The sequence below is a fragment of the Pristis pectinata genome, chromosome 40 (assembly GCF_009764475.1).
Source record: "Pristis pectinata isolate sPriPec2 chromosome 40, sPriPec2.1.pri, whole genome shotgun sequence".
Classification (NCBI taxonomy): Eukaryota; Metazoa; Chordata; class Chondrichthyes; order Rhinopristiformes; family Pristidae; genus Pristis; species Pristis pectinata.
In genome coordinates this window covers 5,190,725-5,213,283 of record NC_067443.1, presented here as the reverse complement: position 1 = coordinate 5,213,283, position 22,559 = coordinate 5,190,725, and the positions used below count along the sequence as shown (strand labels likewise).

General features: G+C 51.5%; 1 protein-coding gene across 1 annotated transcript; it reads left to right on the top strand.

Annotated features, from left to right (window-relative positions):
- Nucleotides 1–586: 586 nt before the first annotated feature.
- trim47 (tripartite motif containing 47) lies at nt 587–22,243 on the top strand. The gene is made up of 7 exons (XM_052045701.1): nt 587–817; nt 4,599–4,798; nt 10,541–10,586; nt 15,918–16,142; nt 17,708–17,730; nt 18,792–18,907; nt 21,664–22,243. Exons 1-7 carry the CDS (start codon nt 587–589, stop codon nt 22,182–22,184), a joined length of 1,362 nt encoding a protein of 453 aa, XP_051901661.1. The 3' UTR covers nt 22,185–22,243.
- The last annotated feature ends 316 nt before the right edge of the window (nt 22,244–22,559 follow it).

The following is a 22,559-nucleotide window of genomic DNA, read 5'->3' as shown; positions in this document are numbered from 1 at the left end:
ATAACTGGTTTCAAACAAGAATTATGTAAACTGCTGAGGGGAAACGATTTGCAGGACCTCAGGGGAAGTGATGAAGGCTGGGACCTGTGCGATTGCTCTATCGGTAACTGCCCTGGAAGTATATCGGTCGTTCCTTTATCAATTAATAAACCAATGCCAAGTCGTTAAATAGATTCGAGAAGGATGCAAGTATATTTCTTAATGCCAAAGGGACTGAGGGAAGCGAGGAGACACCGGGCACTGAGTGGATGAGGAGCCACGATCCTGTTGAAAAGTCGTGCAGACCCGGATTGACTTGTTCCTATTTGTTACTTTTCTTAATAAATCGTTTTCATGGGTTAAATGAAAGTTCTAACATAATTTGAAACGATTAATTAAAGATAAATAATTCTGTTTAGGAATGAATTGGGGTTTTAACGAATGAAATTTGTTTGGAAAAGCTCCACAGCATCCTGGCCAGGATGAAAGATGGCGCCAGCCACGCCCCTTACGTCAGCGCATGACGTCAGTGCAAGTCCTCTATTACTTGCCGCTGCCGGGGATCGGGCTGCCATAACGCATGCGCTAACCTTGCGGAGCGCTGGACATGCGCAGTGCGCTGCTGTCGCCGGCAGCCCTCCGGCGGGAGCTCACCTGCTCCGTCTGCCTCCAGCTCTTCCGCCAGCCCGTCACCCTGGGCTGCGGCCACAACTTCTGCCGCGCCTGCATCGTGCAGGTGTGGGAGAGCCGCGAGCGGCAGCGCCGGCTGGCGCAGGGCGAGGCTCCGGCTCCGGCCCGGGGGTCGGGCAGCAGCTACTCGTGTCCGCAGTGCAGGCAGGTGAGCGGCTCCCGCCCTCCCGGCCATGCGGCCCCGCCCGGCTCCTGGTCACGTGGGCAGCAGCCCGGCTCCTGGTCACGTGGGCACCGATCTCCTCCCCGGCTCCTGGTCACGTGGGCACCGATCTCCTATCCGGCTCCTGGTCTCGTGGGCACCCACCCGGCTTTGGTCACGTGGGCACCGATCTTTCTCTCTCTTCCCCCTTCTCCCTCCGCTTCTGGTCACGTGGGCTCCCTGCCCGCCCGACTCCTGGTCACGTGGGCACCGCCCGGTCACCTGGGCACCGATCTCCTCCCCCGCTCCTGGTCACGTGGGCATCAGCCCGGCTCCTGGTCACGTGGGCACCGATCTCCTCCTCCGGCTCCTGGTCACGTGGGCACTTCCCCCTCCCCGCTGTTCCCGCCCTCCCGGGCACGTGAGCATCCCTCGTGCTTCCCGCCCGCCAGGTCACGTGGGCACCCTTCTCGCTTCCCGCCCCCCCGGACGCTGCTCGACCCGCTGAGTTTCCCCAGGAGTTCGTTGAACAGGTCGCGGCTCCACTGGCTGGAGGTTGGAAGAATGAGAGGCGATGCTATCGAGATGTGTGAGATTCTGAGGGAGTTTGGAGGGGTAAATGCTGGGAGGGTTTCCTCAGGGGAGCGGCCAGGGCCGGAGGGCGTTGCCTGGGAAGGAGGGGGACGTGGAAGGATTTCTTTCCTCAGAGGGTTTGAGAGTCCGTGGAACTCCTTGTCACGTAGCGCTATGGGGGTATGTGTCAGGTCTATCACCCGGGTATATAACAGGCTGAGAGAGAGACCTCGTCAGTTGGCATCATCCAGAGTAATGGGGAAAGGGTGGAGAAAATGGACCTGAAGGATGTTATGGAGTTGTAGAATCTCAGGGCAGGGACACAGGCCATTCAGTCCAACTCATTCATGCCAACCAGTGAACATCCATTAATCCTATCTCCCAGCCCTATGTGCCCAATTGATTCAAGCTGTCATCTAGACACTTGTTAAATGCTGTCAGCGACCCAGCTTCAGCCACTCAGGCAGTGTATCCTGGGTTCTCACCACTCCCCTCAGGTCCCCTCTAAATCTCTTCCCCTAAACCTATGTCCTCTAGTTTTATCTACCTCTGATATAGGAAAGGCTTTATGCAGCCTGCACAATCTCTACCCCACAAAATGTCATGTACCTCAATCATGTCCCCTCTTAGCCTCTGCTCCATGGAGAACCCACCCAGCCTCTTCAATCCCTTCTCATAACTGAAACACTCCATCCCAGGCAACATCCTGGCGAACCTCTGCACCCTCTCCAGTACTATCACATACTTCCCATAGTGTGGTGACCAGAACTGCATGCAGAACTCCAGCGGAGCTCTGAGCAAGGATTTATAAAGCTGCAGCATAACCTCCCCATCTCTGTATTCAATGCCCTAACAAAGGCCAATACCCTGATCATGTTATCTACCTGTGTTGCCATATTCAAAGACCTATGGACTCCTATTCCAAGGTTTCTCTGTTCCTTATTACACCCCAACATCTTAGCATTCGTGGTCTATGTCCTGGCTTCATTAGTGCTCCCAAAATGCATCCCCTCACATTTGTCTGGATTAAGCTCCATCTGCCATTTTCCAGCCTGTTTCACCAACACGTTGATGTCTCTGCAGCCTGTCTACCATAATCAAAGACCCCACCCACCTGGGACATTCTCTCTTCTCTCCTCTTCCATCGGGCAGAAGATACAGGAGCCTGAGGGCACGTACCACCAGACAAGGACAGCTTCTGCCCCACTGTGATAAGACTATTGAACGGTTCCCTTATACGATGAGATGGACTCTGACCTCACGATCTACCTTGTTGTGACCTTGCACCTTATTGCACTGCACTCTGTACTGTTATTGTTTTTACCTGTACTACATCAATGGACTGTACTAATCCAATGTAACTGCACTGTGTAATGAATTGACCTGTATGATCGGTTTGCAAGACAAGTTTTTTTACTGTACCTTAGTACAAGTGACAATAATAAACCAATACCAATCAACAACTCTGCCAATTTCTGTGTTGTCTGCGATTTTGGTCACACCATCCATATCCAAGTCATTCACATGTATTGCCAACAACAAGGGTTCCAGCACCTGTCCCTGTGGGACACCACTGGCCACGGGGCATCCAATTGCAAAAAACAACCCTCTACCCTCACCCTCTGCCTCCTACTGCCAGTATTGGATCAGCCATGATCCTATTGACTAGGGCAGTAGGTTCAAGGGACTGAATGTCCCTGTGGTTCATTCATTCCCACATTAATAACCCCACACATCTGATAGATGGCTTTGTGGGTTTATCCAACAGGGTGTTTCCACCTACTGGGATCTGAGCACTGCTGGCAATGGCGATATTTCTTGCCCATCCCAAATTATGAGTCACTTTGAATCCTGTTGCCCAAACGTAATGAGTAATGATGCAGCTGAGGGGTTTGCTGGGCCACGTCAGAGGACATTGGTGAGTCTGGAGTCACATATAGCTCAGACTGGGTTAAGGATGGCAGATTTCCTCCTCTCAAGGACATTAGATGCAATAATGGAGAGGCTTCTTTAATTCACGTGTTCTGGTCATGTCCATGTCTGAAAAAATACTGGATAGAGGTATTTCAAACCTTTTCTGTGCTTTTTAAAATAAATTTTAAGCCACATCCTTTAACTACATTATTTGGGATTGTTGGAGAAAAAGATATAATTCTGGAGCCTTCTGATTTACACATATTGGCCTCCATTTCTCTTATAACCAGGAGGGCTGTGTTGCTGAAATGGAAGGAAGTTACTCCCCCCACTCATGCTCAATGGCTACGGGATGTTCTGTTATATCTAAATTTAGAGAAGATCCATTGTTCAATTTCTGGATCTAATCTGAATTTTCAAATATTATGGGGAACTTTTTTGAACTACTTTCGAAACCATTGATTTGGTTCTTAAAGTACAGATACTGGCTAATACTATTATGTCTTTAGGGCTTTTTGTCTTTTTTCTTACCAAACAGCTTCGGTTTTGGTAGTGGGTTTAGATTTTTTTATAATAAAATTATTCCAATTTATTAATATTAATTAGTTATCATTTTTGTTTATCGATATGAGGTTTTGTGATTTCAAGTGTGATTCAATACAATGTATTTGGTAACATTTTGTCTTTTGTTTCATGTACTTTGTATTTTCTATTTGGAATTAATAAAAAATACTGAATAAGAAAGGACATTAGTGAACCAAAACAACAGCAGGTGCTAGAAACCTGAAATAAAAACAGAAAATGCTAGAAACTCTCAGCAGGAGAGGCAGCATCAGTGAAAAGAGGTCCTCCCCAGTTTATGAATGCTGGAATTATGTACAGCCAAGCAAATGTTTGGGAGACTGGCAGGATGGATTTGACAGATGCCCCGGGTCTGCAGGCATCTTCTGCCGGGTGGGAACACGGTTCACAGCCGGATTTCCAACTTGCAAACTGTCTGGGTTACAAGCAGTTCACAGGAACGGAACCCTGCTGGGACCTGGGGAGGACTTGTATAGGGTAAGGTTTCAGGTCAAAGCTCGGTGAACCAGTTGGGTTTTATTCCTTGCTTGGTTTTCAGTTCCAGATTGTTAGCTAACTTTAAATCCCACATGTGCTGAGGTGAGATTCAGACTCTGGTGTCTGGACTGTTAGTCCAGGCCTCTGAATCACAATGGGTAACAACCACTGCACCACAGACATACTCGTGAAACATATCAGGTGTGTTTTTAAAATTAATGTCCCCATCTCTTGCCTGCAGATATTCTCGTCTAAGAACTTTACCAAGAACTTCTTGGCTGCGAACTTAGTCGAGAGGCTGCAGGAATCGAAGTCTGCCTCCCGCTCTCCTGGTAACTCAGGGCCAAAGCAGTGCAAGAAGCATCAAAAGCCCATGACCATGTACTGTGCCACTGACCAGAAGATCCTCTGCGACATATGTCGGCTGTCAAAAGCGCATAGGTAAGGGGCCGTTGTCGTCGAATCACGAGACTCAGCCTGAGGTCGGGCATCCCCTTCCAAAATCCCTGCACCCACCCACCTTCCCACTCCCTTCCCTGCTTTAACAACTTGGACAAGCTTTTGGCAGCTGTTGCCAGATGTTGGAGGGGGTAAGATAATGACTGCAGGTGTCTGTGGGGTCACTGTCTCCAGATGTGTGTGTGTTTGTGTGGGGTCAATCTCCAGATGTTTGAAGGTCACTCTCCTGATGTGTGTGTGTGTGGGGTTACTTTCTCCCAATGTTTGGGGGTCACTGTCTCCAGATGTATGTAGAGGGTCGCTGTCTTCAGATGTTTGGGGGTCAGTCTCCAGATACGGGGAGCAAACCGGGGCACAGGGAGAACATGCAAACTCAGCACACAGGCATCTCTCAGGGTTGCTGGAGGTGTGAGGCAGGAGCACCAACCACTGTGTCAGCGGAACAATGATGGTGTGATATAGATCAGTCAGCACACAGTGTGCATTTATAGTAACTAATTTGCATTTCAGTTCCAACCATGTAAAAATCAGCCTCAGAAATTGGCTTGCACTTTGTTAACCTTGTTGCTACTTCTAAGGGTTTGTATATGATGACCTCTTAATCTTACAATCTCCCTCGTCTTGACCCTTGCACTTTGTGTGTCTACCCGCACTGCACTTTCTCTGTAACTGTAACATTATATTCTACGTTCTGTTTTTCATTTTACTACATAGATGTACTTGTATACGGCACGATCTGACTGAATGGCTCGCAAACAAAAGCTTTTCACTGTATCTTGGTACACATGACGATAATAGACCAATTCCAATTCCCTTTCTCCTCTGTCCAATTTAGACCCCTGGTTTTGGTATTGGTTTATTATTGTCACTTATACCGAGGTACAGTGAAAAACTTGTCTTGCATACCGATCGTACAGGTCAATTCATTACACAGTGCACTTACATTGAGTTAGTACAGAGTTCATTGATGTAGTACAGGTAAAAACAATAACAGTACAGAGTAAAGTGTCACAGCTACAGAGTAAAGTGTCACAGCTACAGAGAAAGTGCAGTGCAATAAGGTGCAAGGTCACAACAAGGTAGATCGTGAGGTCAGAGTCCATCTCATTGTATAAGCGTTCAATAGTCTTATCACAGTGGGGTAGAAGCTGCCCTTAAGTCTGGTGGTACGTGCCCTCAGGCTCCTGTATCTTCTACCCGATGGAAGGGAAGAGAGAATGACCCGGGTGGGTGGGGTCTTTGATTATGCTGGCTGCTTCACCAAGACAGCGAGAGGTAAAGCGAGTCCAAGGAAGGGAGGCTGGTGTCTGTGATGTGCTGGGCTGTGTCCACAACTCTCTGCAGTTTCTTGCAGTACTGGGCAGAGCAGTTGTTGTACCAAGCCATGATACATCCAGATAGGTTTACACCACTGTTACACCCTTGTAATTTCTACCCAAATAGATGATTCACACATCCCTATATTGAAGTTCATTTGTCAGCTACCAAGCCATCCATCTCCCTCTTGAGACATTTTAAGCCCATTTCAACAGCTCACACCACTTGAGTTTCCCCCTACACTTTGACCTTGACCCCACTCGCCCTGATGCCCCCACCCAATGAACTGTGAGACTGCTTGTTCGACTATTGCCAGCAGAGTGAAAAATACAATGTCAACCCAGCTCCCACCCCCTCTCACTGAGTTGTACAACAAGGAAAAACACCATTCTCCCACCACATCCATGCTGACCAGTGGGCACCCATCCATTTTAATCCCATCTTCCAGCACAGTACCATCCCTGCCTAGGCAATTCAGTGCTGCTCTGTATACTTGTTAAATACTGTCAGCGACTGCTTCCACCACTCTCTCAGGTAGTGTATTCTAGGTACTCGCCACTCTCTGAGTGAAAGAGGTCACCCTCAGATGCCTATAAATCTCTTACCCTTTGCCCTCTATGTGTGTCCTCCAGTTTTACTAACCTCTGATATGGGGTTACAGCTATACACCTCATAACTTTATACAAAGCTCTCCTCAGCAACTATCAGAAACCAAGCTCACCAACATGCCACCCAACTCTGCTCTGCCTTCACTCATCCCCTGATGAAGCCCTCGCAGGTTTCTGACACCTTCACACTTGAATATTCCAATTCCCTCCTGACCCACTTCCCCGCTCAGCCCTCAGTATATCATGTGCTTCCATGGCTCTACAACCCTGAGTCCTGTTCACAGTCTCCCCCGACTCACCTTGGTTTTCAGCCCAGCAAGATTCTTATTGTGTCACAATCCCCAATGGTCTCAGCACCCCCTCCTATCTCTGTAACTCCCCCTACACCCCTCCCTATCTCTTTCAACCCTTATAGCCCTCCCTATCTCTGTAACTCCCTCCAACCCCTACGACCCTCCCTGTCTCTGTCACCCCCTCCAGCCCTCTCTCTGTAACCCCCTACAGCCGTCCCTGTCTCCATCACCCCCTACAGCCCTCCCTGTCTCCATCACCCCCTGCACCCCTCCCTGTCTCCGTCACCCCCTGCACCCCTCCCTTTCTCTGTGTCCCCCTCCAGCCCCTCCAGCCCTCCCTGTCTCTGTAACCCCCTCCAGCCCTCCCTGTCTCTGTAACCCACTCCGGCCCCTCCAGCCCTCCCTGTCTCTGTCACCCCCTACAGCCCTCCCTGTCTCCGTCACCCCCTGCACCCCTCCCTGTCTCCGTCACCCCCTGCACCCCTCCCTTTCTCTGTGTCCCCCTCCGGCCCCTCCAGCCCTCCTCTGTAACCCCCTCCAGCCCTCCCTGCCTCTGTAACCCCCTCCGGCCCCTCCAGCCCTCCCTGCCTCTGTAACCCCCTCCGGCCCCTCCAGCCCTCCCTGCCTCTGTAACCCCCTCCGCCCCCTCCAGCCCTCCCTGCCTCTGTAACCCCCTCCGGCCTCTCCAGCCCTCCCTGCCTCTGTAACTCCCTCCGGCCCCTCCAGCCCCCCCTGTCTCTGTAACCCCCTCCGGCCCCTCCAGCCCCCCCCCTGTCTCTGTAACCCCCTCCGGCCCCTCCAGCCCCCCCCTGTCTCTGTAACCCCCTCCGGCCCCTCCAGCCCCCCCCGTCTCTGTAACCCCCTCCGGCCCCTCCAGCCCCCCCTGTCTCTGTAACCCCCTCCGGCCCCTCCAGCCCCCCCGTCTCTGTAACCCCCTCCAGCCCCCCCCCGTCCCTGTAACCCCCTCCGGCCCCTCCAGCCCCCCCCCTCTGTAACCCCCTCCGGCCCCTCCATCCCCCCCCGTCTCTGTAACCCCCTCCGGCCCCTCCATCCCCCCCCCCCCCCGTCTCTGTAACCCCCTCCGGCCCCTCCAGCCCCCCCCCCCCCCCCGTCTCTGGAACCCCCTCCGGCCCCTCCGGCCCCCACTTGTCTCTGTAACCCCCTCCAGCCCCAACACCCCTCCCTGTCTCTGTAACCCCCTCTGGCCCCTACAGCCCTCCAGCCTCTACATCCCTCCCTTTCTCTGTAACCCCCTCTGGCTCCTACAGCCGTCGCTATCTCTGTCACCCCCTCCAGCCTCTACACCCCTCCCTGTTCCTGTAACCCCCTCCAGCCCCTACACCCCTCCCCATCTCTGTAACCCCCTCCAGCCCCTACACCCCTCCCTATCTTGGTATCCCTATTTCTGTAACCCCTTCCAGCCTCTACACCCCTCCCTGTCTCTATAATGCGTTCCAGATATCGACCCCTCTCTGAGAAACTTACCCCGTTTTGAAACCTTCCTGTCAGCTAAAATCCATGCCCTCTTGTTTTTGATACTCCACCATGGGAAAACAATTCTGACAATCTACCCCTATCTATGCCTTTCATAATCTTATATACCTTTATCAGGTCATCCCACAGCCTCCTTCGCTCCTTAAAAACAAGCCCAGCCTATCCAATTTCTCCCTATAACTAGTCCTCCCATCTAGGCAACACCCTGGTGAATCTCCTCTGCACTCCAGTTTCATCCCACATCCCAAAGGTTTGCAGGTTGTTAGATTAATTGGCTGCTGTAAATTGGATCTGAAGTATTGGTGGGTGGCAGGGCAGACGTGATAAGCTGACAGCCTCCTGTGCTATCACAGTCCCTGAAAGTTATAGAGTCATACAGCACGGAAACAGGCCCTTAGGCCAAACTGGTCCATGCTGACCAAGATTCTCATCTAAGCTGGTCTCATTTGCCTGTATCGGCCCATATCTCTCTAAACCCTTCCTATCCATGTACCTGTGCCAGAACCTTCTAAATGTTGTAAATGTACCTGCCTCAACCACTTCTGGCAGCTTGTTCTGTATACTGACCACCCTCTGGGTGAAAAAGTTGGCCTCGGGTTTCTATTTAAATCTCTCACCTTAAACCTCTGCCCTCTAGTTCTTGATCCCCAACCTTGAGAAAAAGACTATGTGCCTCCAACCTATGTACGTCCCTCATGATTTTATGCACCTCTCTAAGATTATCCCTCATTATATGCTCCAATGAAAAAAATCCCAACCTGCTCAACCTCTCTCCATAACACAGTCGCTCGAGTCCCAGCAACATCCTCATAAATCTCCTCTGCACTCTTTCCAGCTTAATGGGATCTTTCCTACAGCAGGGTGACCAAAACTAAACACAATATTCCACATGCGGCCGCACCAACGTACAACTGCAACTTAATATCCCAACATCTTGTTAAATCTATTTATCTATGGGTTGTAGATGTCGCTGGCAATGCCAGCAAGAATGGTCCCGGGAATGAAAGGCTTAACATGTGAGGAGCGTTTAATGTCTTTGGGCCGTACTCGATGGAGTTCAGAAGGATGAGGGGGGATCTCATTGAAACCTACCGGATACTGAAAGGCCAGGATAGAGTGGACGTGGAGAGGACGTTTCCATTAGTAGGAGAGTCCAGGATCCGAGGGAACAGAATAAAGGGATGTCCCTTTAGAACTGAGATGAGGAGGGATTACTCCAGCTGGAGGGTGGTGAATCTGTGGAATTCATTGCCACAGATGGCGGTGGAGACCGTCATTGGGTGTATTTAAGGTAGAAGTTGATAAGTTCTTGATTGGTAAGGCGGTTAAGGGTCATGGGGAGGTGGTGAGAAAAAAATAATTGAATGGCAGAATCGATGGGCTGAATGGCCTAATTCTGCTCCTATATCTTATGGTCTTATTTATTGCCCATCCTTAATTGCCTCTGAATGAGTTGGGAGTGAATCACATCAGTGGGTCCGGAGTCATGTATCGACCAGGCTGGTCGAGGTTGGGAGATCTCCTTCCCCCTCCCCTCCCTGAAGATCGGGGGTAGGGGGGCTTTTTAACAGCCCACGGTGACCAGCACTGAGTTGAGCAACAAACATTCTGCTGGAAGAACTCAGTGGGTCAGGCAGCATCTGTGGGGGCAAAAGGAATTGTTAAAGTTTCAAGTCAAAACCCTGCATTAGGACTGAGAGTGGAGAGCCGGTATAAAGATGAGCATTTTGTTTTAAAAATCCACATTCATTTCATCATTTGATTTTAATTCCCCATCTTCTGTTGGTGGGATTCAAACTCTCGATCAATAGTCCAGAGCTCTGGCTGCTTGTCGTGCAGTAACCTACCACTGCCCCATCGTCCACATGAAAGGCAGAGTGGAAATATAAGCTTTCTCAGTGCCCTCTAACGAATGGGACACTCTCTGGTTAGTGTCACCATAACCCCAAGATGGTGGGCTGGGTTTTATCCATTATTGATTGAATCTTTGACATGTTCTTGTTTGTGTCTAGGACCTGCGATATTCTACTAGTTCATGAATTAACTGAAGAGTTTCTGGTAAGCAGAACATTCTTAAATTACTGCAGTAATTGCCAAGCTTTATCTAAAAACGAGCTCAGTCTGATTGCTAACTAACTCTGCTTGCCTGACATCAAATTGTCAGGGCAGTTTAGGGAGGGAATTTTGTGGCTCAAGTCCCAGGGAGCGGAAGGAGATCAGAGAAAAAGGGAGGACTTACTGGTAGAGGTTACGGAGAGAAGGGCGTGGGGGCTGGAGAGGGTTACAGAGATGGGGAGGGGTGTGGGAGCCAGAGGGGGTTACAGAGATGGGGAGGGGTGTAGGGTCAGGAGAGGGTTACAGAGGTGGGGAGGGGTGTAGGGGCAGGAGAGGGTTACAGAGGTGGGGAGGGGTGTAGGGGCTGGAGGGGGATACAGAGATGGGGAGGGGTGTAGGGGCAGGAGAGCGTTACAGAGGTGGGGAGGGGTGTAGGGGCTGGAGAGGGTTACAGAGATGGAGAGGTGTAGGGGCCAGAGGTGGTTACAGAGACAGGTACCAGTTTGTAGCCACTAGCTTTGTGTTCCATGTGGCTAGATGTCAAATCCTCCATCTTTTTTGAAACCCTGACTGAAGCTGCCTCTATTGGTAAATGAGATTGATATAGACAGATACTTGATGGTAAGCATGGACATGGTGGACCAAAGGGCCTGCTTTTGTGCTATATGACTCCATTCTCTTGGCCAATGTTCGTCCCCCAGCAGCAGATTGGCAGTGCCCATATCTCCCGTTGGTCCTGCAGTCTTGCAGGTGGCAAAGGTGCCTTGCCTCTGAGTCCCATTCCAGAGACCTGAGCACAAACCCTAGACTGAGGCTCCCAGGGCAGGACCGTTGAGGAGGACTCGCCTCTCGCTGAAATGTTTACCCTCTCGGGTAGATGTTTTGAAGATGAGCAGGGAGGGTTGTATTCCCAGACTCCTGGGACTAGATTTATCCCAGAACCTACATTGGAAAGGATACGGAGTAGAAATATTTTGATGCAACTTTGCAGGGCATTGGTGAGACCACACCTGAAGCACTGCATACAGCTTAGGTCCCTGTATTTAGGAGAGATAGACTTGTGTTAAAGGTGGTGCAGAGAACATTCACTAAATTTGGAATGAAAGGCTTGATCTGTGGTTGAGCAGATACTTATTGGAGTTTAGAAGAACAAGAGATGATCTTATTGAGAGATAACAGATCCTGAGGGGGATTGATTGAGATGGATACTGAAGAATGTTTCATTTTGGTGAACTGAGGGGCTGTAGTTTCAGATGGCGATGGGAGGAATTAATTCTCTCAGAGGTCAGTGAATCTTTGGAATCCTCTACCCCAGCTGACGGAGTCACTGAATATATTTGCAGAGAGAGAGAGAGAGAGCTGATCTGACCTTAGTCCCAGCTCCATTCTCCTGCCTTTGCTCCATAGAGGAGTCAGGGGATAAGGGGCATAGGCAGGAGAACGGAGCTGGGACTAAGGTCAGATCGGCTATGATTGGAGGACAAGGCATCAGACCGAGCCTATTCTTATTTCTTATGTTGTTGGGTCTGGAGTCACGTGCAGGTCCATGAAGGACAGTCATGGCAAATTTTTTTCTCTGAGGGATGTTTCCCCTAATGGGGGTACCTGGAGCCGGGGGCATTGTTTCAGAATAAAGGGTCACCCATTTCAGATGGTAAAGGGGAGCAATTTCCATCCTACCCCATTCCCTTCCGTGGAGGAGGAGGCGCTGAACAAGATTGGGACTGACTGACAAACCGATAAAACAGATAGAAGTTTATGAAATTATGAGAGGCATAGATGAGGTAGGCAGTCAGAATCTTTTCCCCAGGGTAGAAATGTCAAATACAAGAGGGTATAGCTCTAAGGTGAGAGGGGGAAAGTTTAAAGGAGATGTGTGGGGCAAGTTCACACAGAGTGGTAGATGTCTGGAGTGTGCTGCAGATACGATAGAGGCATTTAGATGGACACATGAATGTGCAGGGTGTGGAGGGAGATGAATCACGTGCAGGCAGAAGAGATTAGTTTGGCATCATGTTTGGCACAGACATCCTGGGCTGAAGGGCCTGTTCCTGTGCTGTACTATTCTATGGACTGCTGGGGAGTCAAGAGCAACGGGGAGAGCGCTGAAAAGCGACGATATGGCCGACTGGATCAGCTATCCTCTTACTGAACGGCAGAGCAGGCACAATGGGCTGAGCAGCCTCCTGCTTCCGTCATTGTATCCTTCATCAGAAAAATAGATGACTTGGGTCATTACTGCTGGTGGGATCTTGCTGTGCCCCTCCCACAGCCTTGGCACCGCCCCTCCTGCAATGCAGTGCTCCCTCCTTCCTGTGGTGCGGCGCTCCCGCCTCGCTGCCACGTTTCCAGCACTGCAGTAGTGATTCTGCTGCAGAAACGCTTGTTTGGCAGTAAAACACTTTGGAGAGGTCCTGAGGCAGGGAAAGGTGCAATATCAGTGCAACTGTGTAGTTATTGTAAACAGGTCGTCTGTTACCAGCTGTGGCCATGAGGTGGCAGCATGTCCCCACTGTATCCTCAGGGTGTAACATGAGCAGCACTATCTGCTGCCGATTCATTTCTGTAGAGCTCCAGTCTCACCTTTCCGTAAGCTCCACAAAGAGTCACCCTGCCGGTAAATAGCTCTTTTGCATTGTCAGCTGTGGCCCATCGGGTGGCTCTTTCACCTCTGAGTCACAAAGTTGTGGGTTTGATTCCCATGCCAGAGACACTGTGCTGAGGGAGCGCTGCACTGTGGGAGGGGTGGTGGGGAGGGGGCGCCGCTCTGTGGGAGGGGCAGTGAGGAGGGAGGGTTGCATTGTGAAAGGGGAGGTGGGGAGGGAGCGCATGCTGTGGGAGGGGCGGTGGGGATGGAGTGCCGCGCTGCCGGAGGGGAGGTGGGGAGGGGGCGCTGCGCTGCTGGAGGGGTGGTGAGGAGGGAGATTCATGGTGTTGATGGGGCTCGCAAGTGAGCGCTGTGCTTCAGGAGGGGCAGTGCCTAAGTCCCTCTTTGTACTGCACCTCCACTGCCATACTGAGTCCTGGTTAAACCACCACTTGAGTGTCAGGTGGGCAGAGGAGCTGATGGTGGTCAGGAGAAAGAGGAGGCGAGTGTCTCCCCTTTGTGTGAGGTCCTGTTTCCTCGCATCACCTTCTGCTCTCTTGCAGATCCTCCTCCTCTGCTCCAGTCTTGCAGCCAGATGATCCTTCCTCCCTACCTGGAAGCTGGTGGACTTTTGCTCCGCTTGCCTGGGTGAGAGCGGCTCCAACAGCTCTCAGGAAGCTCAGCACCATCCAGGACAAAGCAGCCCGCTCGATCGGCACCCCATCCACCTCCCTCCACCACAGTGGCTGCACCGTCTGCAAAACACACCGCGGGTTACTTTGACAGCCCCCCCCCCCCCCCACCCAGGGCAGTGGGCACGGGGGAAACACCACCACCTGCAGGTTCCCCGTCCATCATTCCGATTTGGGAATATACTGGCCTTCCATTCGTCATCGCTGGGTCTAAATGCTGGAACTCCGTGGGAGCACCTTCACCATCCAGACTGCGGCGGTTCAAGATGGCGGCTCACCCCCACCCTCTCGATGGGCAGAAAGGGATGTGCAATAAATGCTGGCCTTGCCAGCAATGCTGATAAGGAATAAGGGAACAGGAGAGATGGATATAAGACGAATCTGGATCTCCATGAGGGAGAGATGAATAGCGGGACATGGGGATTGGTGGGATGGGAAGAGAGGTGGATGAGAGTGTGCTGGACTGAGGTACAAATTTTGGTAAATTGGTTTATTGTTGTCACATGTACCGAGGTACAGTGGAAGAACTTTGTTTTGCATGCTGTCCATACAGATCATTTCATTACAACAGTGCATTGAGGTAGTACAAGGGAAAATAATAACATCATTAGTAATTCATAGAATCACAAAGTTTAGATCTAAAAGAGCAGAACAATTATAATAGAAGTAAGGAGTAGATCTGTAGAGAGCAGCTTGCAACAAGTCATGATGCTCTGCGCCATCACAAGGAAAGACTGAGAATGCTTCCTGTCCAACTTTCCTTTGGTTTGCGTGGATTTCTATTTTGCCCATTGGTTGGGAGGGGAGGGGAGGTGCATGGAGCTTGAGGGAAGGTGTCAAGGGGAATTGGCAATGGTTATATTAATGACCACTGCATAAACGGTGAGAAGCCTTCAATTTCTTAGTCTCCATTTCTTCCCCTCCTTGGTGTGAAGGGCACAGTGGCACAGCAGGTAGAGCCACTGCCTCCCAGCCCCAGAGACCTGGGTTCGATGCTGACCTCCACCACTGTGTGTGTGTGTGTGTGTGTGTGTGTGTGGGTGTGTGTGGGTGTGTGTGTGTGTAGCTTGCACATTCTTCTTATGACCGTGTGGGTTTCCCCTGGGTGCTCCAGCTTCATCCCAAAGACATGCAGGGTCAGTGGATTAATTGCCCCCCAATGTGAGGGTAGAGTGGGGGGGGAGTGTGAGTTGATGGGAATGTGGGGAGAATAAAATGGGATCAATGGGTCAGCACGGACTAGGTGGGCTGAAGGGCCTGTTTCTGTGCTGTACAATTCCGTGTCAGTGCCTTGGAGCAATATGCAGACACCTGGGCCATTAATCCAGAGCTGTGAATTCAAATCCCACCATGGCAGCTTGGCACCTGTTGCTCAGTTAACCAAATAAATCCACAGTTAACGTCTGGCATCAGCAACGGTGGCTGTGAGACTGCAGGACCGTCGTGGAAACCGGCATGGTTCACTGATGTCTTTCAGGGGAAGGAAATCTGCCTTCCAGCAGGTTGTTTGTTGCTCCAGGTTCCAGCTACTGCAGTCTCTTGTGTCTCCTGACCCACAACACTGTGCTCGACTCTTAACCACTCTCCCAAATGGCCCAGCAAGCCACCCAAGGGGGAGTTAGATAAGACTTCTTTATTAGTCACATGCACATCGAAACACGCAGTGAAATGCATCTTTGCGTAGAGTGTTCCGGGGGCAGCCCGCAAGTGTCGCCACGCTTCCGGCACCAACATAGCACGCCCACAACTTCCTAACCCATACGTCTTTGGAATGTGGGAAGAAACCCACACAGACACGGGGAGAACATACAAACTCCTTACAGGCAGTGGTGGGAATTGAACCCGGGTCGCTGGCGCTGTAGTAGCTTTACGCTAACTGCTACACTACCGTGCCTGCCAGCATTTATGGGCAATAACTGCTGGCCTTAACCAGCAGCACCCAGATCCTATGAAAGAAATTTTCTCAAAGCGAAAGTGCTTTTCTTTTGCATTAACCCTGTTGTTGTTTCTCTGAAACCCCTTCCCTCTTGCCACCCTGGAAACCGGCCCAAGCAGAAGAGAAGAAAAGAGCTAAAGGCAAAAATTGAAGAAGAGTTTGCTAAACTGATAGAGTTTTTAATTGAAGAAAGGGAGATATTTTTGGTGCAGCTGGAGGAGGAGGAGCAGGCAGCACTGAAGGAGATGGAGGCAGGGGAGGTGGACCTGGTGGCCACCATTGTGGAGCTGGAGAAATCCATAGCCGACATCCAGAACAAGCTCAGCCAGTCTGTCTCATTGGAGGTAAGGCCCCTCACTTTGGTCAGAGGCTCCCAGAGCCATGAAAGGGACTGGCGGTGGTGGCATGCAGAGCAGGGATGCTGGGTGGGGAGTTGCCGACTGCGCCTGGCTTCTCACCTAGGCTGTGGGTCTAAGTACATCAGCTGGGGAGGGAAATGGTCTCCCTCTCCCTCAGGTTCTCTCTCTCTCTCTCTCTCTCTCTCTCTCTCTCTCTCTCTCTCTCTCTCTCTCTCTCTCTCTCTCTCTCTCTCTCTCTCTCTCTCCCCCCCCCCCTCCCCCCGTCTCTTTCTTTGTTGTCTCTCTCCGTCTCACGCTCTCTTGCCTCTCTCCCTTGTCGTCTGTCTCCCTGTCTCTCTCTCTCTTGTCTCTCTCTCTCCTCTCTCTCTCTTGTCTCTCTCTCTCTCCTCTCTCTCTCGTCTCTCTCTCTCCTCTCTCTCTCCATCCCTCTCTGTCTCTCCCTCTCTCTTTCTCTCTGTCTCTCTCCATGTTTGTCTCTCTCTCTCTCTCTCCCTCCCTCATGTACTTTCTTGCTATTACTTGCTCTCCATTTCCTTCTCTTGCTCTCTCTTTTTTCTCTTTCATCTTTATTTTCCCCTTTTCTCTTTCCGTCTCCTTTCCTTTCTCATGCACTTCCTTGCTATTTATCTATTTCTCTCTCTCTCCTCTTCCGCACTCTTTCTTGCTTCCTTCCTCCCTCTCTCTACGCCCCCTCCCCTTCCCCCAGCCACTATTTTTCTTTCTCTCTTCCCTGTGCTCACTCACTTATCACTGAGTCTATGTCATATCAGGATTAGTGGGGGGTGGTTTTTGGAATGGAAGGCAAGGGAACTTGCATCCTAACCTTCCCTTTATGAGACAGGGTACACTTTACATGTAAATGTGCTGGTCCTGCCATCGGAGTGTGTGACAGGACGGTGTAGAGGGAGCTTTATTCTGTGTCTAACTCGTGACAGGACAGTGTAGATTGCTACTGAGGCCGTCCACACAAATACCTGTTTCCTTCTACAGGTTAACGACAAAGTGGACTCCACTGGATTATTCCAAAAATCCATACATGGATTGTAGTGACAGATACAGCTATTGTTTTTCATCCATTGACACAGAGACCAGCAGACAGTGTCTCTCTCCTCCTCTCTCTCTCTTTTCTGACTGCCAAAATGTCAGCACGTCGTTATCTCCTGTTGTCGTAATAACGCCACACACACACACACACACACACACACACACACACACACACACACACACACACACACACACACACACACTATTGTACTATGTCTCAAAGGGACATTCACCAAATACTAACCTAATCCGTAACAGGCTCGAGTGCGTTCTGGATCGAGATGACTGTGTTATAATTTGAAGTTGTTGACTGTAACTAGTGTGAGTTGTGGAATACTGTAGTATTGTAATAATGTGATGCTGTAATCACTGGATAAACCTCGTTTGGAAAAGAAATAAAAACAGAGAGCCCCTCAACTGTCTGGATAAGGGTATGGCTGCATTAGCCTGTGCCACTTTACGAGTAGAGACACTGATGCGATTTCTTCCCCTTCCTTGTTTTGCAGGAAATGCTGGACACAATTTCTCAGTAAGTCCATCCTTCTGCCTCCTTCTTTAACGTACCGATTCTGACGTTCCTGATCCAGTCAACAGCATCTGGTGGTTGAGGGTATTGGGGCTGGAAACCAACTCCCCAGGCAGCCAGTTTTTCCCCAAGTTCTTGCTCTGATTTAGTGGCAACTGTCTTGTATAGCCACCGGTTCCAGCCTCCCTTTCTGTAGAATCCCCCCACTGTTCTAAAGAACCTTTGGGAGAGGAGGTCTCTCCTGAATTCCCAATTGGATCTCTCAGTGATCCTGGACCCCAGTGCTCACAAACTCCCTTGATTGCTCACAGAGCCACTTGGAAGGAGTTGGGGCTTTGTGCCACATTGTTGCTGAGGCCATTTAGCCCATCGTGTCTCTGCCAGCTCGCAGAGCGACCCCCATCAGCCCCATTCCCCCAGATTCTCCTGTAACCCCCATCTGCTCATCAGCTACCCCAGATTCTCCTGCTGCCCACCCACACAATTGGGGGAGGGCAATTTACAAAGGGCAACTAACTCACTGACCCCGCACGTCCTTTGGGACGTGCCAGGAAACCGGAGCAGCTGGGGGAAACACACCCGGTCACAGGAAGAGCATGCAAACTCCGCACCCGAGGTCAGGATGAACCCGGGTCCCTTGAGCTGTGAGGCAGCGGCACTAATGGTTGCCTGGAGATTCTTCCCCTTATTATCCAAGGAATGAGACCCAGGGAGGTGACCCCACTATGGGCATCTTCTTTTAGTTTGGCGGCCACTTTGTGCATAGCATGATCCCAGTAGTTAGCAGTTAGCCCATCCAATGTGGTACTGCCTGTTCCGAGGGCTGTGAGTGACCCGCGTTCCCTGTCGACCTCTGCCCCTCATGAGAGCAGTAGAGGCCTCAGTGTAACATCACCTTTAACGGGACCTCTGACAGTGCGGCACTCAATCCGTCTCCTCCCCAATGAGTCCGGGTGAAGAGGGTGAGGTGTGACAGGGTCCATCCACGCGCTGGTTTGACCCTGCAGGGCTCTGGAGAGCTGGGGTTTTAACAAAATGGTCTTCCCCCTCCTGCCCTTATGTAGGCCGATACCCCAGCTGGAGAAGCCCGCCAACGTGAAGCTGAACCCACGTTGGGAGCTGTTCACTGGACCCCTACAGTTCATCGCCTGGAAACGGATGCAGGATGTTATCAGTCCAGGTAACAAATACTCTTCCCCCCCCAATACCCCAGCTTGTGGTGAGTGCATTACCCCAAGGAGAGATCTGGGCCATCGCAATGGCAACAGCACAAAGCTCTCCTTGTGTTGAGGCCAGCAGATCACATCATGAAGTGCATTTGACCTGGTGTGATATGGGGGCTGACAACCAAAAGCTTGAGGTCAAGGAGGTCGGGTTTAAAGGAGTGGAGGTTCTGGAAGGGAATTCTGGAGCTTGGAGCCCAGGCAGCTGAGGGCATGGCCCCCAGGGGTGGAAGCAACGAGAATCAGGGGAGGATCAAGAGGCCGGAATCGGAGGAGGGCGGAGATCTCGGAGGATTGATGGAAGTGTAGGGGCTGGAAGGGAGGTTGCAGACAGGGATGTAGGGGCCGGAGAGGGGTAACAGAGACGGAGAGGTGTAGGGCTGGAAGGGGTTATAGAGGGGTGTAGGGGCCTAGGAGGGGCTACAGAAATAGGAAGGGGTGCAGGGGCCAGAGAATGGTTACAGATATAGGGAGTGGTCTAGGGGCTGGAGGGGGTCACAGTGTAGGGACAGGAGAGGGGCTACAGAGACAGAAAGGTGTTGGGGCCAGAGGGGGTTACAGAGACAGTAGGAGCTTGAGAGGGGTTACAAAGATAGGGAGGGGTGTCAGGGCTGGAGGGGGTTACGGAGATATGGAGGGAAGTCAGGGCCAGAGGGGGTTACAGAGATATGGAGGTGAGTCAGGGCTCCACCCCCATGAAGCTGTGTCCTGCCTTGCCATGCTGCTTCTTTGACTGGGAGATGTAGGGCTTGGGTGTTCACAGAGGACCTAGCAGGAGGGAAGGAGCACTGTGTACTTTACCTGTTCCCCACAGTCACACAGTCCCCATGTGTCGGCCTTGCCTTCATTATTGAAATCCAGGAACTCCCTCCCCAGTGGCACTGACAGCCCACAGACTGAAGCAGTTCAAAAAGGCGGCTCACCCCCACGTTCTCGAAGCGATTTGGAATGAGCAGTAAATACTTGCCTTGCGGCAATGCACAGTTCCCTTAAATGATTAACTATAGTCTCCCAGTGCCCACAAGTGCAGAGCAAACAGTGTTTTTCCCCTTTGCAAAAGTGTGGGTGAGTTTGCTCCTTGCCTGGGGGTTGTACAGAGAAGTCACTGAATTCAGTGTCTACAAGGCCCCTCTTCTCTGTGCCAGTGTTTCTGCCCCACAGCAGCCACCTCCTGCCCCTCTCCCAACCCCATCTTCCTTTGTTCGTCCCACTTCACCTCATACCTCTGCCTACTTTTTGGGTCAACCTCCTGCCTTTGGAGGGGCAAGTCCCACGCTCTCTCTCCCCAATCCGAGGTCTCTGGGGCATCGGAGTTTCTCCTGCATTCCTGATGGCATTTTCATAGAATCATAGAACAGTACGGCACAACACAGGCCCTTCGGCCCACAATGTTGTGCCGACCTTTAAACCTCGCCTAAGACTATTTAACCCCTTCCTCCCACATATCCCTCTATTTTAAATTCCTCCATATGCTTATCCAGCAATCTCTTGAATTTGACCAATGTACCTGCCTCCACCACCGCCCCAGGCAGCGCATTCCACGCCCCAACTGGGTAAAAAACCTTCCTCTGATTATCTCCCTTGAACTTCCCACCCATTCCTTTAATACCATGCCCTCTCGTATTGAGCCTTGGTGCCTTGAGAAAGAGGCGCTGGCTGTCTATCTATTCCTCTTAATATTTTGTACACCTCTATCATGTCTCCTCTCATCCTTTTGCTATAGAGTCACAGTTGTTCAGCACCTAAACAGGCCCTTCGGCCCACCATCCATGCTGACCCCTTTGACCATCTACACTAATCCCATTTGCTTGCATTAGGACCTTACCCTTCTATGTCTTGCCTATTTAAGTGTCTAAGGGCCTCTTAAACGTAGTAATTTTATCTGATTCCACCACGTCTGGCAGCACGTTCCAGATAATCAACCACTCTCTGTAAAAAGAACTAAGATCCATTTAAATCACCTACTTCTCACCTTAAAGCAATGCCCACGTTTTCAATGCCTCTAACGTGGGATAAAGATTTTGACTCCCTGCCCTATCTCTGCCTCTGCTAATCTTATACACATTTATCAGGTCACCTCCTTGGCCTCCTGCACTCCAGCGAAAACAAGCCCGGCCTATCCAATCTTTCCTCGTAGCTAAAGTCCTCCAATCTTCTACCTTGATGAATTCCTTGCTGGAATCCAGGTCGCGATAATTGGAGGCTCAGTCTCGGACGCTGACTGTGTGGAGTTTGGACGTTCGCCCTGCGACTGCGTGGGTTCCCCCCCCCCCCCCCCCCCCCCGAGTATTCCCACGTCCCAATGAAGTGCAGGGTTGGTAGGTTAATTGGCAGCTGTAGATTACCCCTACTCTGTGGGTGAGGGGTAGAATCTGAGGGTGGGGGGGCGTGAGGGGTTTGATGGGGAATGTGGGGACAGTAAAATGGGATCGGTGTAAATGGGTGGTTGATGGTAGGCATGGACATGATGGGCCGAATGGCCTCTGTTCTGTATCTCTCTCTGATTCTATGATCTCACAAACTTGCTGGTCTGTGGGTTGATGGTGGTGGGGGGGGGGGTTGGGGGAATGAGATGAATGGGGTTGCTCTGTCAGGGGCCAAGCAGAGGGTTAGGATGGGCTGAATGGCGTCCCCTGCTGCGATGAGTTGGAGGAGGCAGGAGGGAAGGAAAGAGACAGAACGCGATGTCTGTTGTTGCCGAATTCCGTTGCAGGGCCGGAGAACCTCTTCTTTGACCTCCTGACCGCCCACCCCAGCCTCCGCTTCAACAGTGACTACACCACGGTGGAGTCCTCCGGCTCGCGGGGCCAGCCGTCCGACGACCCTGAGCGTTTCAGCTCCTTCCATGGGGTGCTGGCGACTGCCCACTTCAAGTCAGGGCGGCGCTACTGGGAGGTGGAGGTGGGCGACTCGCTGGCCTGGTACTTGGGCGTGACCTGTGTCCACAGCGCCCGCAAGGGCTACATCAAGCTGGCCCCCTCCAATGGCTACTGGAGCATCTGCAGACTGCTGGACTATTGGGTGAACGAGGAGCAGCGTCGGCCGCTGGAGGTCACCGCCAAGCTCTCCAGAGTGGGCATCTACTTGGACTTTGAGGCTGGCCAGGTCTCCTTCTACGACGCCTGCTGCATGGACCTCCTCTGCACCTTCAGGACCACCTTCCGCTGCCCTGTTGCCCCGTTCTTCAGCCCCAGCCGAGGGGTGTCAAGCATCCTGAAGCTCTGCCACTTCTGAAGCTTGCTCCTCTTGCATTCCCCCAACCCAGACTGCCGTCCACCAACAGTGCTGCTTTGTAGGCGTTAAGTAAACGTGAAACGGTACTCTGCACTATTCTGGTTGAGCTTGTTACTGATACTTGCTGGCCCTGCCTTCTGGAAAGGGGCAAACTCGCACCCCCTCACCTCCAAACCTCGTTTAGAAAGTATAACCCAGAGGGCGAGCACGTCTGGCAAGGGTAGAGCCGCTGCCTCAGCGCCAGAGACCTGGGTTCGATCCCGACCTCCGGCGCTGTCTGTCTGTCTGTGTGTGAGGAGTTTGCACATTCTCCTTGTGACCGCGTGGGTTTCCCACCTGCATGCTCCGGTTCCCTCCCACATCCCAACGATGTGC

What these genes read in the sequence shown, in the direction of transcription:
- trim47 (XM_052045701.1), top strand. Translation starts at nt 587, where the DNA reads ATGCGCAGTGCGCTGCTGTCGCCGGCAGCCCTCCGGCGGGAGCTCACC. An exon ending in GCCAGTCTGTCTCATTGGAG is followed by an intron (nt 16,143 to 17,707) that starts GTAAGGCCCCTC and finishes CTTGTTTTGCAG; the next exon opens with GAAATGCTGGACACAATTTC. An exon ending in ATGCTGGACACAATTTCTCA is followed by an intron (nt 17,731 to 18,791) that starts GTAAGTCCATCC and finishes GCCCTTATGTAG; the next exon opens with GCCGATACCCCAGCTGGAGA.